Below are 13,917 nucleotides of genomic sequence, written 5' to 3'. Positions count from 1 at the left end.
GTTTTACGTAGAGCTACAATATGCAAAAACAAGAAGGGGGAGTGAGACAAAAAGAATTTTGAAAAAGTAATTTATTGAAAAAAACAATTAAACTGAAATAGGCTGTTTATCATCTGATCAAAACTTTAAGACCACAGGCTATAAAAGCCAAAATCTGTTCAAAATGTTCATTTTCTGTTAGGCATTCACACTGTCATGCCCTCCTGATGGCTAAAGCTCAGAAGCTTTCTCTTTTTAGAACATAGTCGGATTGGGGAGCTGCATAAGCAAGGAGGCCTCTTTCTGCTGAGGTTGTACGCAGTAAGACAGTCATTCTACATTTGTTGAAAGATCCTGAGCATTATGGAACAAAAAAGTCAAATGTGGAGATATGGGGTAATAATTACAAAAGCAATCTTCACTCAATTACTGTACTGTAAAAAAGATCTGTGAGGATCATTCATAATGCAAAGTGTAGAGAACATACAAACCCTTTATTTTTAAAATCACAGATATTAAAATTTGCAGATTTAGTATTCTTTCAAACCGCTAGAATAATGCATAAAGTTAATAATAACTTGTTACCCAAAAACCTCATACAGTATTTCTCTATCAGAGGAGAAGAGAAATATAATCTTAGAGGAAAATTAAACTTAAAACATTTATATGCGAGAACAATGCTGAAAAACCACAGCATTTCCGTATGTGGAATTAAATTATGGAACGGATTGAGTAAGGAACTCAAACAATGTACCGAGATGAGCAAATTAAAAAAACAATACAAGCAGTTGATGTTTGCTAAATACAAGGCAGAAGAGTCTTAATGATGTTCTGTCAGGTTCGTTATTTTTGTTTGTTTGTTTGTTTTTTGTTTGTTTTTTTACTGTTATTTATTATTTATTATTACATTGACTATTATAGAAAATATGAGATGGAATGCAGGAAGTGAACAACATGTACTGTACTAGATGTGGAATGGATGGGGGGGGGTTGGATTAAATAAGCTTTCTTCCTACTCCTTTTGGACATGTGGAACTGTGAAAGAATGATTCATGTGTTGTATTCCATTGGAACAAAAAAGTCAAGTGGTAGACCCAAAAAAAATCGCACCTGCGCTAAGCCGGAGGATCCAATTGGCTGTCCATCAAGACACAGGGCGGTCTTCCACCCAAATTAAGGCCCTTACTGGTGCCGACTGCAGCGCAATAACCATCAGACGGCATCTGCGGGAAAGGGTTTAAAAAACAAAAAAGGAATTCAAAGACCTCGTCTCCTTCAACGCCACGAAACTGCCCGTTTTGACTTTGCCAGGGAGCATCAAACATGGGACATTGAAAGGTGGAAAAAAGTTTGATTCTCTGATGAGAAAAAATGTAACCTTGACGGTCCAGATGGCTTCCAACGTTACTGGCATGACAAGGAGATCCCACCTGAGATGTTTTCTACCCGGCACAGTGGAGGGGGGGTCCATCATGATCTGGGGTACTTTATCATTCAGTGGAACACCGGAGCTTCAGGTGGTGCAGGGTCGTCAAACGGCGGTAATGTTGCAGCGGGCATCCCTCATGACTGAGGGCCCTCATCTGTGTGGTAACAGCTGGGTTTTTCAACAGGACAACGCTGCAGTTCACAATGCTCGTGTGACCAAGGACTTCTTCAGGGAGAATAACATCACTCTTTTGGACCATCCTGCATGTTCCCCTCATTTAAATCCCATAGAGAACATTTGGGGATGGATGGCAAGAGACGTTTATAAAAATGGCCATCAGTTCCAGACAGTTGATGCCCTTCGTGAAGCCATCTTCACCACTTAGAGCAGGGGTCTCAAACACGTGGCCCGTGGGCCGAGTCACATTTTGTGGCCCACAACTTGTCTTCAAAGATTACTGTAATACGGCCTGCGACAAGCCAATGTTACTCGTAGGATGCACACATATGCCTACACTGAACTAAGAGTGAGTGAGTCACTTGAAAAATTTGTTAAAAAAATTCCACCCATTTTCTATACCGCTTGTCTTCATTAGGGTCAACGGGTAAGCTGGAGCCTATCCCAGCTGAATGCAGCAAAATATAAACTGTGAAATTATTTATTTGATTCACCCTATTACTCTATCAAGATATTGTTATTGTGAGGCATGTATCGCGTGTCGTATCGTGAGGTACCCCGAGATTCCCAGCCCTACTCCCAATACTTGATGCGGTCCAGCTTGACTCAGACTCTACCTCCAACGGCCCCCAGGTAAATTGTGTTTGAGACCCCTGACTTAGAGCAATGTTCCCACTAGCCTCCTGGAAACACTCGCATCAAGAATGCCCAAAGCAATTTTTGAAGTGATTAACAAGAACGGTGGAGCTGCTCATTACTGAGTCCTACTGAGAACATTTTTTGTTCTGGTTTGTTATTTTGTTATTATCTGGTTTTGTTATTTTTTGAGCAATGGTCTTAAACTTTTGATCAGCTGATAAACAGCCTATTTCAGTTTAATTGTTGTCAATACATTACTTTTTCAAAGTGCTTTTTGTCTCACTCTCCCTTCTTGTTTTTGCATATTGTAGCTCTACTTAAAACCTCATTATGATCCAAAAGTGCAAAATGCAAATTCTAGCAATTTTTATGTCTTAAGATTTTGATCTGGAGTGTATGTATAACAGCAACTATATGCAATGAAATAAATGAAGAAACACAGTCAAGCATAAAAGAAGTCAGCTGTCACATTCCAATCACTTTATTGAAGTGTACAAAACTACACACGCTTTGGTACTTTTTATACCCTCATAAATACAACAAAAACAATATAAATATTCTTTAATGTAAAATCTAGAAAAATAGCACCTAAAATAGTGTTTGTTTACATTATGCAAAGTCACAAAATAGAGTGAAAACTGCTTTGCACATGGAGCTGGCTCACTTTCCTGAGTGGGACTCCAAAGACAAGAGGCAGACGGTCAAGGCAGTTTGTTGGTTCAAACTGGTGGCCAAGTAGAACGCTACCTCACCAGTTAGGTACGAGCCAGTTCAAGCACTTTAAGGCCACTTCAAAACCCAGGAAACAGGCCTGGAAGAGAGAGCATAATTATTCTCGTAGATTTGTAGCAATGGGTGCAGAATGTTAGGAAGTAGTACCGCGTTGGCTGGGAAGGCTCGAAGAAAGACGGCGTTGAAGCCTTTGTAGAGCGCTTTGGGTCCTTCTTCTCGAAGCAGCGTCCTCAAGACGTCCACAAGACCTCTGTACTTGCCGTCTGCAGCTGTCAAACACACACACAGCTGTGGCTATAGGCAACCTTCTGATGCGGCATAGAAAATGGATGGATGGATACTGGCATTTGAATTATAATAGGTAGTCAGCATTCAGTCGCCCTGCATGCACTTCAAAATGTTGCTACTCAGCTGTTAAAAGTTATGCGTTTTACACTTGTTGTACTGTTGTTTACTATGAATTCAGCCTAGAGCAGTTTGGTTTGCTCCCTGCCGCCATTAAAACAACAATTCTGCTGTTGCTGGGTGGTGAACATACTGTCAAAAATGAGCATGTGGTCAAAGAGAGCCTCATTTCCATTTCAGCCTCCTAATGCACTCCAAATCATTATTAAAGTTCAAAATTGAACTTATTATATATCACAAATCAATTACCAACAAAAGAGTGTTTTTTCACTTGTTACACACCAACCAAGCTTGGAGATAAGATAAAATGCAAAATCCAAAATATTTTTGTGTGTGCGTGTGTGTAAGCGGAGTCACCAGTCTGGAAGTTGGATTTGAGGACATCTGGGGGCAGCGCGATAGTCCAGTTCAAAAGTCCAGCCACACCGCCAGCAAGCAGGATGTAAGCAGCACCTAGCTGCGAAACACTAGAACACATACAGACCAAAGTAAGGTCAGAACAAGGATTCGCTGTTATTGTTAACCTTTTAGCCTTTTCATGGTTACTGACCTTTGACCCTCCGGAGTCAAGAGGTTTTTGAGGTATTCATATGTCAGGAAGTAGAGACCATTAGAAGGCACATCTGGCCAAGAAAGAACATAAAGAGATAAATCCAAATGCCTTACAGTACTGAAGACCCACTGACTCAGCATTACAAATGTACTTTGGACATTACACAAGAGGGTGCTGATGAACCTACCTGATTACTGATACACTAGATCAGGAGGGCCGAGACACTGCAGGTTTTCTTTCCAGCCAGTCACTAAAGCAGGTGATTTTAATGATCAACACTTTCAGTTTGAGGGAAGGAGCTCATCAAATAAATCACCTGCTGAAGAAACTGGTTGGAGAGAAAACCTGCAGCGTTTGGTTTGGTTTGGTTTAGTTTATTTGAACATGAAGGTTACAATGGGGACTCGGTGTCCCGGCCCTTCAGGGCACGAGTTTGACACATGTGCACTAGATGGCAGGGGTGTCCCAAATTTTTCCAGCGAGGGCCACATACAGAAAAACTTAAGGATGCGGAGAGACCACTTTGATACATTTTGTGCATTAAAGATGCTAAAAGTAGTTTGATGTAAGTCAATATGTGCTAATATACAGTATACACTAGGTCCCCAACTTAGGAACATCCGACTTGCGAACATTCGTGGATACGAACACAAACCGACTGGTCTATATTTTATTTTATTTTGCCTTGTAGTCGCTCAATCAGTATTTATACTGCTACTGTACATGCTTGACCAGTAGAGGGCACTGTGACACGGCTAATGGGACCAACAGGAGAGAAAGATGAGGAAGAAGAGAAAGAAAGACTAAGAGTTGTATGATACAACCCGGACAGATCGTGTGATTAAAGTTCATGAAGAGTTAATGGGCCTGCTTAATTCTACACCACCCACAGAAGACTACCTCTTTTAGGAGAGTCTACCGACGACGATGATTTTTACTTTTTTCAATAACTCCTCCTCCTCCTCCACCATTACCACCAACGACGTATGTTCGACCACTCCTTTTCGAAGGTAAATAACATTTATCATTACGTATTATTATATCATTTTTATTATTATTGTTTTTTTTCATTAATTATCCGTGTTTAATATTACTACTACATCCAAACTCATATTTACATACGTACGCATATATGTATATACGTATACACGTACATGTAGTACCTATATAATTGGTAATATTACCTTCTCTCCGACTTAAGAACAAATCGACTTGCGAACGGTCGTCTGCAACCAATTGTGTTCGTAAGTTGGGGACCTAGTGTACTATACTTAGCTTTGTGTTATATGGGACAAAGCAAATTATTGTCTATCAAATAATATCCAACATCCAATAATATATCTCACTAATAATGAAGTCGTTTTATTTCTTAATACACCGAGGGCCAATAAAAACCAAGCTGTGGGCCGAAAATGGCCCCCAGGCCGCACTTTGGAGACCTCTGGTATATGGTACTGTATAAAGCTAAGCTAAGGATAAATATCACCTCCTAAAAAATGATGTATATATACTGTATATGTATGCACTGAGTTCCATGTTGAACATATTTGAGTAATATTACATCTAAATAGTCCATCTCCACTTTATTATGATATTGACTTATTAACATATGAGTATTGTGTATGAGTAAACAATCAATGAGAATGTTACAGTGGTGTGAAAAGGTGTTTGCACCCTTGCTGATTCAGGGAGAAAAAAAATCCAAACCTACATGGCCCTGTGTGAAAAAGTGATTGCCTCCCTGAGAACTGAGATTTATTGAGATAGATCAGTCTTGAACAGGTTATAAAGTCATTATAAAGTCAAAAACCACAGTGAGAGCCATTATCAACAAATGTTGAAAACATGGAACAGTGGTGAACCTTCCCAGGAGTGGCCGGCCAACCAAAATTACTCTAAAAGCGCAGCGACAACTCATCCAAGAGGTCACAAAAGACCCTACAACAACATCCACAGAACTGCAGGCCTCACTTGCCTCAGTTAAGGTCAGTGTTCATGACTCCATCATAAGAAACACACTGAGCAAAAACGGCCTGCATGAGTTCCAAAACAAAAAGAATATTAAGGCTTGTCTCAATTTTGCCAGAAAACTTCTTGATGATCCCCAAGACCTTTGGGAAAATACTCTGTGGTCTGACGAGACAACAACTGAACTTTTTGGAAGGTGTTTGTCCCATTACATCTAGCGTAAAAGGAACGCCAAATTTCAGAAAAAGAACATCATACCAACTGTAAAATATGGTGGTGGTAGTGTGATGGTCTGGGACTGTTTTGCCGATTCAGGAACTGAAAGACTTGTTGTGAAAAATGGAACCATGAATTCTGCTGTCTACCAAAAAATCCTGAAGGAGAATGTCCGGCCATTTGTTGGTGACCTCAAGCTGAAACAAACTTGGGTTCTGCAGCAGGACAATGATCCAAAACACACCAGCAAGTCCACCTCTGAATGGCTGAAGAAAAACAAAATGAAGACATTGGAGTGGCCTAGTCAAAGTCCTGACCTGAATCCTATTGAGATGCTGTGGCATGACTTTAAAAAGGAGTTTCATGCTCAAAAACCCTCCAATGTGACTGAATTACAACAATTCTGCAAAGATGAGTGGGCCAAAATCCCTTCACAGTGCTGTAAGAGACTCATTGCGAGCTATCGCAAACGCTTGATTGCAGTCGCTAAGGGTGGCCCAACCAGTTATTAGGTTTGGGAGCCAATCACTTTTTCACACATGGCCATGTAGATTTGGATTTTTTTCCTCTCTTAATAATATAAAGTTTAATTTAAAAACTGCATTTTGTGATCAGTTGTGTTGTCATTGACTAATATTCAAATTTGTTTGATCATCTAAAACAGTGCGTGGCAAACATACAAAAAAATAAGAAATCAGGAAGGGGGCAAACACTTCTTCACACCATTGTACATACCATTAGGATTTTAACAAGTACTGTATCATTCACTGCCAGAAGTGTCCTTCAAAACATGAGCAGCAGCAACAGCAGTAGACTGTTACACCCACGGTGTAAGAAGGAGAGGTTCCGCAGGTCCTTTATACCGACCGCTGTAAGGCTCTACAACACCTGCACCACCTGAACCATGTTGTAGTGCTTTACTTTACTGTTCTCTTTACTTGTCTTGCTTGCTTGCTGCTGTAACAAGTAAATTTCCCCACTGTGGGATCAATAAAGTACATACAATACAATACAATACAATACAATGAGCTTCCTCCCCCATTCACTTTGTATTGGAGATGAGAAACGTCACATTGATGGTTCAGACAGAAATCATATTGCAAATTATCCAATTGGCATCAGATTCACAACGTGTTGAAATTGAGTAAAATTGGATGTCATGTGGCTTGTGCTGGTCACACTGCCGAGAAAAAGTCCCATACGATCATGGTTCAATATGGACTACAGTGTAAGCGTTGCTCTGTACCTCTGATGAGCGTCAGCACGGTTCCTTTGTAGACGCTGCGGATGCCCTGCTCCTTGTAGAGACGCATGGCGCAGTCGAGAGGACCAGAATATTTTGGCGTGCCACTGCCAGCCTGCACCTGGACCACACAACACACTTCAGGTCTACGGTTCGACAAGCTACTTGTGCACACTGATACACCGTAAGGGCAGCCATGGGTACAATATTCAAGTGCATGCCAAAACAAGAGTGGGCACTACAACCCCAAACTCTAAGTCTGTTTTAGCCAGTCAAGAGACCTGAAGTCATTTCTGGACAAACCATAATACAACATTTCACAAAAGTGAATCCACCCCTCGCATTTCAGGAAGCATTTTTACAACAGTATATCTTGTCAAGGGCCAATACTATAGAAAGTAAGCTTGGATATACTTGAGTAGGAATGCTCCTATCAGGGTTTTATGCTGCCGATTCCGATACCGATCATGCAGGAGTGAAATCAGCCGATACCAATCACATGTATTAATTATACATTTTATACCAGGGGTGCCGTATAAAGGGGAAAAGCCAGGACAATTCCAAAGTGCCCTGACTGCCAGGGGGTCCAAAAAATAGGTAATTACTCATCAAATTAGTAATTAATAAAAGGGAGGGCAATGTCATTATTTTTATGAGACCCAGCATTCCTGGCTGCACCACTGCTACTGGCTATATGATATGAAAAAAAGGAACCATAAAATCACTTTAATTTAACTTAGAGGCTGAGATGCCTTCTTTAAGGAGACTTTGGAAGTGAGAGTACATTGGTGGAGCTCAAGCAGAACTTAGATACGTGAGAGAGCAGTGGGCAAACCCAGTGTCTTCCAGCGCTGAGAAAGGCTGATACTGATCGGTGGCCGATCGATCGCAGCATCCCTACTTTAGAGTAGTCACTGTACAGCTTGTATAGCGGTTTTGTTTTACTAGCCACTGAAAACGAGTCAACACACATCTATTATTGTCTAAATAGCTGGCAACACAGGTGAGTAGCAAGATAATTGTGTCTTGCTTACAATCATACAATCAAGCAGTGATGGTAGCGTGCATGAGTGCTGCCACTATTAGGGAACTGCGGTTCATTGAGGGGAAAGATAAATTCCAACATGTTCTGTGACATTGTGAAGCCAAAACTGGAAACTTTTTCAACATAATAAGGAGCCTGCGGGGCATCCTGAAATGGAAGGAAGGAAGAAAGGTGGAAGAGCGCAAGTTCTCTACCATCCACCAGCACCACCAGTTATATCATCATGGAGGAATGGATGAGGAGTTTAGTAACAACCTGTGCAGCTCTACTCGCTTCCATGCACATGAGGATTAAGGCAGTGGTAGATAACAATAGCGCTCACACTAAAAAATGTTGACATAGTCACTGTGAGGTGTACTTGGTGTGCTGGCAGTACTTATGCACGCTACCTCCACCATGCTTGATTGTAGACAAGGCACAGTTATCTTGCTACTTACTTGTGTTGCCAGCTATTCAGACAAGAATGGCTGTGTGTTGAATAATTTTCAATGGAGAGTAAATTGGGATACCGATACCAATCATCCATGAGTGAAATCGGCCGATACCGATCACATAGGTTAAGTGAACATTTTTTTATTTACTGTTGGCTATATCAGGGGTCACCAACGTTTGAGGGCTACTTTTTCAAAATGAAAATGGCCAAGAGCTACTCATTTTTGCAACATTTATTTCCACAGCTTATTTCAACCCAAACAGAGCAAATATGCTTGTTTTACCAGAACATTAACAAAATGCTGGTATCCACAACTCACATTTTGTATTTCAGAATGCATTTCTTTCTACTGTTCTCATATTACTAACTGAAAACCTGAATGAAAAGCAGGCTTGCAGGCGACCTCATATGGTCGTGGCATGCTCCCTGGTGCCCGCGGGCACCATGCACGTTGGTGCCCCCTGGGCTATATGTATTGTATTGTATTTGTATATTTGTATTTGTACTTTATTTATCCCACAGCAGGGAAATTTACTTGTTACAGCAGCACGCAAGATACGCAAGTAAAGAATACAGTGTAAAGAACACAGTGACTACAACATGGTTCAGGTGGTGCAGGTGTTGTAGAGCCTGACAACCGTCGGTATGAAGGACCTGCGGAACCTCTCCTTCTTACACCGTGGGTGTAACAGTCTGCTGCTGAAGGAGCTGCTCAGGGAACCCCATGATATGAAAGGGGAACCACAAAATATGAATGAAAAGCCAGAATTGTTAGGATTTTTTGTGTCTGAATTTAATTTCTTATCTAAATAAATGTTGGACTTGTGTTCATTTTTGTTTTTTACCTGTTTACTATGAGCTCCTTGCCTCCACTCCTGGCTGCCCTGTTCTCTGTCATGCCTTTAGTCTGTCTCTATTTATTAGTTCCTCTGCCTGACTGCAGTCTTGTCGTTGCTCTGTGTGTGTTTGCTCCCAGGTTTTGTCTTTTGAATCTTATCTTCTTTCCCAAATCCGTAACTACACTCAACTCCAACATGAACTCATTAACCAAGACCAACACCCAGACCACCTCCACCATCAACCCATCCATAGTTACTGGATGACACAGTACACTTTTTTTGGACACTAAACAATAAAACTACTGTTGCATGGAACTCTTCATAGAAACAGTCTATGCCTTGCGGTGTCACCATATCAGACAGACAGTATGGCTGTTAGAGGACTTTACCTGCAGTAAGCATTTAATCCTCTCTCCCGGAGCCACGATCACAGTGGTGAAGACCCCCGCCAGACATCCTGACAGGAATATTTGCCCATGCCTGAACACAAGACAACAATGTGACACCAGGAGCACCTCATAAATAAGCTTATATACAGAGCACGCCGTGACATGTTTGAATACATATTACTGGACTTGTCCCCTCCTTTGGCCCACGAATGATAACAACAGGGTCATTTGACAAGAAGAAAGCAAAGTGACCTTTAAACCTGCAGCACAACCAGAGGTGGGCGAATTGATGCAAACAGCGATGTTATCGATACCAGAGTAGCATTGTATCGGATTGATACCTGTGCAATTAGATTGATAGTTTTCAGTTCTCTTCTGTTTAGTTTCACAAATATGTGTTTTTTTGTTGTGCTCATCAAATGCATTGAATATAGTTAGCTATTGTTAGATTGTGTACAAGCTCAGTAAAGTTCTTGGACACCAGGACTTTGGGGGCAAAAAGCCAAAGAATTTGTGTGACAGCAAAGTGTTTTTGCTTTTTCTTACTTACTTTGCACTACTGACTTTATTTTGCATAAACAATTGTATGTAAAAAAAATAAATATATACAGTATATTATTTTGTTGATACTGTTACATTGTCGGGTAGCGACCAAATTAGGGTGTACCCGGCCTCTTGTCCAAAGTCATCTGGGGTAGGCTCTAGTGTCGCTGTGACCCTAGTGAGGAAAGGTGGTATAGAAAATGGACGGATGGATGAATGTTACATTGTCTTATATTGTTGTACTAAATATTGGTAAATTGTTATTGGTAAAATAAGTTTGTTGATGCACATATTATTGTTTACCTAAAATGTTTGTCCTGTGTCTTATTTTGATTATGATCATGATCAACAAATTAAAGGCAAAAATTGCAAAACCATTCAATAATCTTGAAAAATGTCCAAGTAAAAAGTATCGGTATTAGCAATATTGGCCCCATATTTACTTGGTAATGGGTCGATACTAAAATTTGTACAGTTACCCACCTTAAGTACACTTCACAACACCATGTCTTTTTTTTCCACTTTGAGCGCACTCTTGTGATAGGCCACACCCCCTTAAGCCTATCATTGGTTTTCTGGACCAGGGCAAAAACCACAAAAGCACATTTTTGGGACCTCACCAGAGTTTTTTAGTTTGACCCACAAAAAATGTGCTTTTGGCAAACCCCTGCTGGATGAACATTTGAATACTGCAAAAACAATGAAGGAAACACAAAGAACTGTCCTTGTTGGCTGGGATTTTTTTCCACATAAAAATAAGCGACAATATTATGGCCATTGATGTGACTGACTTTTGATATAAAAACTTTGCAAGTGTAAGGCAGTGTGTTTGTCTCACTCAGGAAAGGAATGTTCTCTCAGCTAGCAGAATTTTGTGATCAGCTCGCTCGGCACCATGTGACCTCTTTGGGCTTGACTTGAACAGACGACCCTTTTGTGCTTTTCTTTGAAAGCACTGAGATGGTCGTTTCAAGCTTGCACAACAACACACGTGCGTCTTCTTTAGTAGAAGCAGACGAGGACAACAGAAGGACGGAGTGTTTACCCTCAGCGCAGCTGCCATTGTCACATACACGAGGAGGGTATGGGAGGGTGGGGGCGTCGTCCCAGATAAGCAAATGATAGCAGAGGGGAGGGAACTGTAAAGGTTTACATTCAGACGGCACTTTCGAGGAATGGCCTACTCAAACATTTTTGTGCATTTAATTTTCTGCTTTAAGCTAACCATGTCACTTTGACAGGTTTGTGTGTCTGGCTTTAAGATCACACCGGATTTAAACCTCAGCTTAAAATCAGACAGCAAAGCTTTAAAATTAAACTTGGAATAAAGATTAGACACGCTTTTAGGTCAGACTGCTTTTAAACTCACAGGTGCATTTATGTGAAACCTGGATTTAAAATCAGGGCTAAACATGACTTGAAAATTAGACCTGGCTCCTCCCATATTAGACCTGGATTTAACATTAGACTTGCCTTAAGGTCAGACTTTGGTTTAAACTCAAACTTCAATAATAAACTAGGTTTAAGAGCTGTCCTAGCTTCTAGGCTCAGACTTATCTTTGTAGTTGTAGATCTGGGCTAAGTTCCTGTCTTAGTTAAAGTTAAACCTGGTTTTACAATAATGTTAAAGCTGGCTAGAGGTTGGAATGTTAGCCCTAGCTTCTAGGTTCAGACCTGGCTTTGTACCATTAGACCAGGCTTTAAGGTCACTTCCGGTCAAGTGCACGAGTGCTCTTCTACTAACGTTAGCGGTTGGCCAGGGTCCGTCTGCTGGAGCTGTTTCCCCAAACCGAAGCCGAAGAAGCTGATGGCCATCATGGGGGCCACGCCTACCAGTGGAGCGCCCATCCCTTTGTACAGGCCCAGGAGACCCTAATCACACACACACAGACATACACACACAAGTTGGAGAGAAAATGTTACTTGCAACCAGACCAGCGACACTCGGCTTTTTGTGCATGTGAAACTGCGACATGACAATGTGTGCGCGGTGTGTATTTGCAGTCACCTCTTTAGACACGGTCTTGCGAAAGCAGTCATAAGTTCCCTTGTAGAGGACGTACTGACTGCATGAAGCTTTGGGCTGAGTTTGAAGTCGCACCTGACACAACACAACAGTTTGCAATCTTTATGAGGTCAACTAATGATTATTTATTTTATTATTCATTTCATACTATTAACACGGCTTTACATCTTTTTACACTTGAATGCCATTTGAGAATTTTAAATGTGATTTTAAATGCCTGTACACAGCTTTTATGATGGCCACAGCTTGACTCTGGAACAGATGATTTACATTTTCACTTCTTTTTACACTTGTGTTAAAGTTAAGAATGTTAAGATGTGATTTTGAAAAAAATTGCCTGTACACTTAATAAAGCTTTTACGATGATCACATGTTGACCCTGGAACAGATTATTTTTATTTCAGTTTATTTCCTATGGGAAAGATCGTTGCCAAATACCGTATAAACAAATTGAAGGTTAACAGTGCTTCACTTCTTTTTACACTTGGGTGACACTTAAGAATGTTAAAATGTTACTAAAAACATTGCTTGGATACATAATAAAGCTTTTATGATGGCCACAGCTTGACCATGGAAGAGATCATTTTTATTTACATTATTTCCTATGCGAAAATGGTTTAAAAATGATCAAATCAGAGGTCACCCTCAGTGGTTAAGTAGGCTGTTGCTAAGACCAGCTATTCATAAACTTCCAAATACACATCAGCACAAGTATGATTTAGTCACTCCTAATCAGTAGACAAAAGTCAGCTTTAAGTAGTTGAGAACGATGATAATGAACTGGAATGAACTTTGAAACTAACAGCATTAGTTGTGCCTTCTGTCTTTTTAAGCTGATTGCCCAATAATCTCCCCAAAGCTTCTGAAAAAGACATCTCAAGGAAAACTGTAGAGTATGGGACTGAAAAGAACATGAGTCACCTTGACGGTGTCCAACGGGTGTCCAGCCAGCAGCAGGCAAGCTCCACCGACCCCCCCGGCTACGAAGTTCTTCAGGGGAGAAACTCTGGGCTCGTCCCCCATCCTCTTCCCCACATTGTCTGAGCCGAGAACCGGCCTGCACAGCTCCTGCGTATGTGACGGTGCAGGTCCTCAGATCCTCTCCGGTCTGCTGGTGGACTGCTGGACTTAGAGGAACTCCGCGAGACCCCCTGCTGCTTCTCGATCTCGGCTCGTCCTGTCTCGCAAAGCCCTCGTCCGCTTGACTTGGTTGCTCTGCAGCCTCACAACGTGAAAACAGCGACCTTATGACAACGCTTTGCAGAAGGAAAAGTAGCCTTCCCGCCTCTTGACGTCATTAT

At 41.2% G+C, this 13,917-nt stretch overlaps 1 protein-coding gene across 3 annotated transcripts; it reads right to left on the bottom strand.

The window, feature by feature from the left end:
• Nucleotides 1-2,734: 2,734 nt before the first annotated feature.
• On the bottom strand, nt 2,735-13,871 carry si:dkey-150i13.2 (mitochondrial carnitine/acylcarnitine carrier protein). Of its 3 annotated transcripts, XM_054780406.1 has the most exons (9): nt 13,538-13,871; nt 12,599-12,691; nt 12,335-12,462; nt 10,048-10,138; nt 7,345-7,462; nt 3,912-3,984; nt 3,719-3,828; nt 3,104-3,225; nt 2,735-3,035 (listed from the first exon to the last, which is right to left on the bottom strand). In XM_054780406.1, the coding sequence occupies exons 1-9, from the start codon at nt 13,637-13,639 to the stop codon at nt 2,973-2,975; spliced, it is 900 nt and encodes a 299-aa protein (XP_054636381.1). In that variant the 5' UTR covers nt 13,640-13,871; the 3' UTR covers nt 2,735-2,972. The 3 variants fall into 3 exon arrangements, with proteins under 3 accessions (XP_054636381.1, XP_054636371.1, XP_054636389.1); XM_054780396.1 differs by having other exon boundaries at nt 2,735-3,225; XM_054780414.1 differs by lacking the exon at nt 12,599-12,691 and having other exon boundaries at nt 2,735-3,225.
• Between the last annotated feature and the right edge of the window lie 46 nt (nt 13,872-13,917).

The sequence above is a fragment of the Dunckerocampus dactyliophorus genome, chromosome 1 (assembly GCF_027744805.1).
Source record: "Dunckerocampus dactyliophorus isolate RoL2022-P2 chromosome 1, RoL_Ddac_1.1, whole genome shotgun sequence".
In the NCBI taxonomy this organism is placed as follows: Eukaryota; Metazoa; Chordata; class Actinopteri; order Syngnathiformes; family Syngnathidae; genus Dunckerocampus; species Dunckerocampus dactyliophorus.
The sequence above is the reverse complement of the archived record's forward strand: the minus strand, read 5'-3'. Positions and strand labels throughout refer to the sequence as shown.

Excerpts from the sequence above, each read along its gene's own strand:
- si:dkey-150i13.2 (XM_054780396.1), bottom strand. The coding sequence starts at position 13,639 with ATGGGGGACGAGCCCAGAGTTTCTCCCCTGAAGAACTTCGTAGCCGGG. Across the intron at positions 3,985-7,344 it reads CGTGCTGACGCTCATCAGAG|ATGTGCCTTCTAATGGTCTC; the intron begins GTACAGAGCAAC and ends TTTCTTGGCCAG. Across the intron at positions 3,226-3,718 it reads CAAATCCAACTTCCAGACTG|CTGCAGACGGCAAGTACAGA; the intron begins GTGACTCCGCTT and ends TGTGTTTGACAG.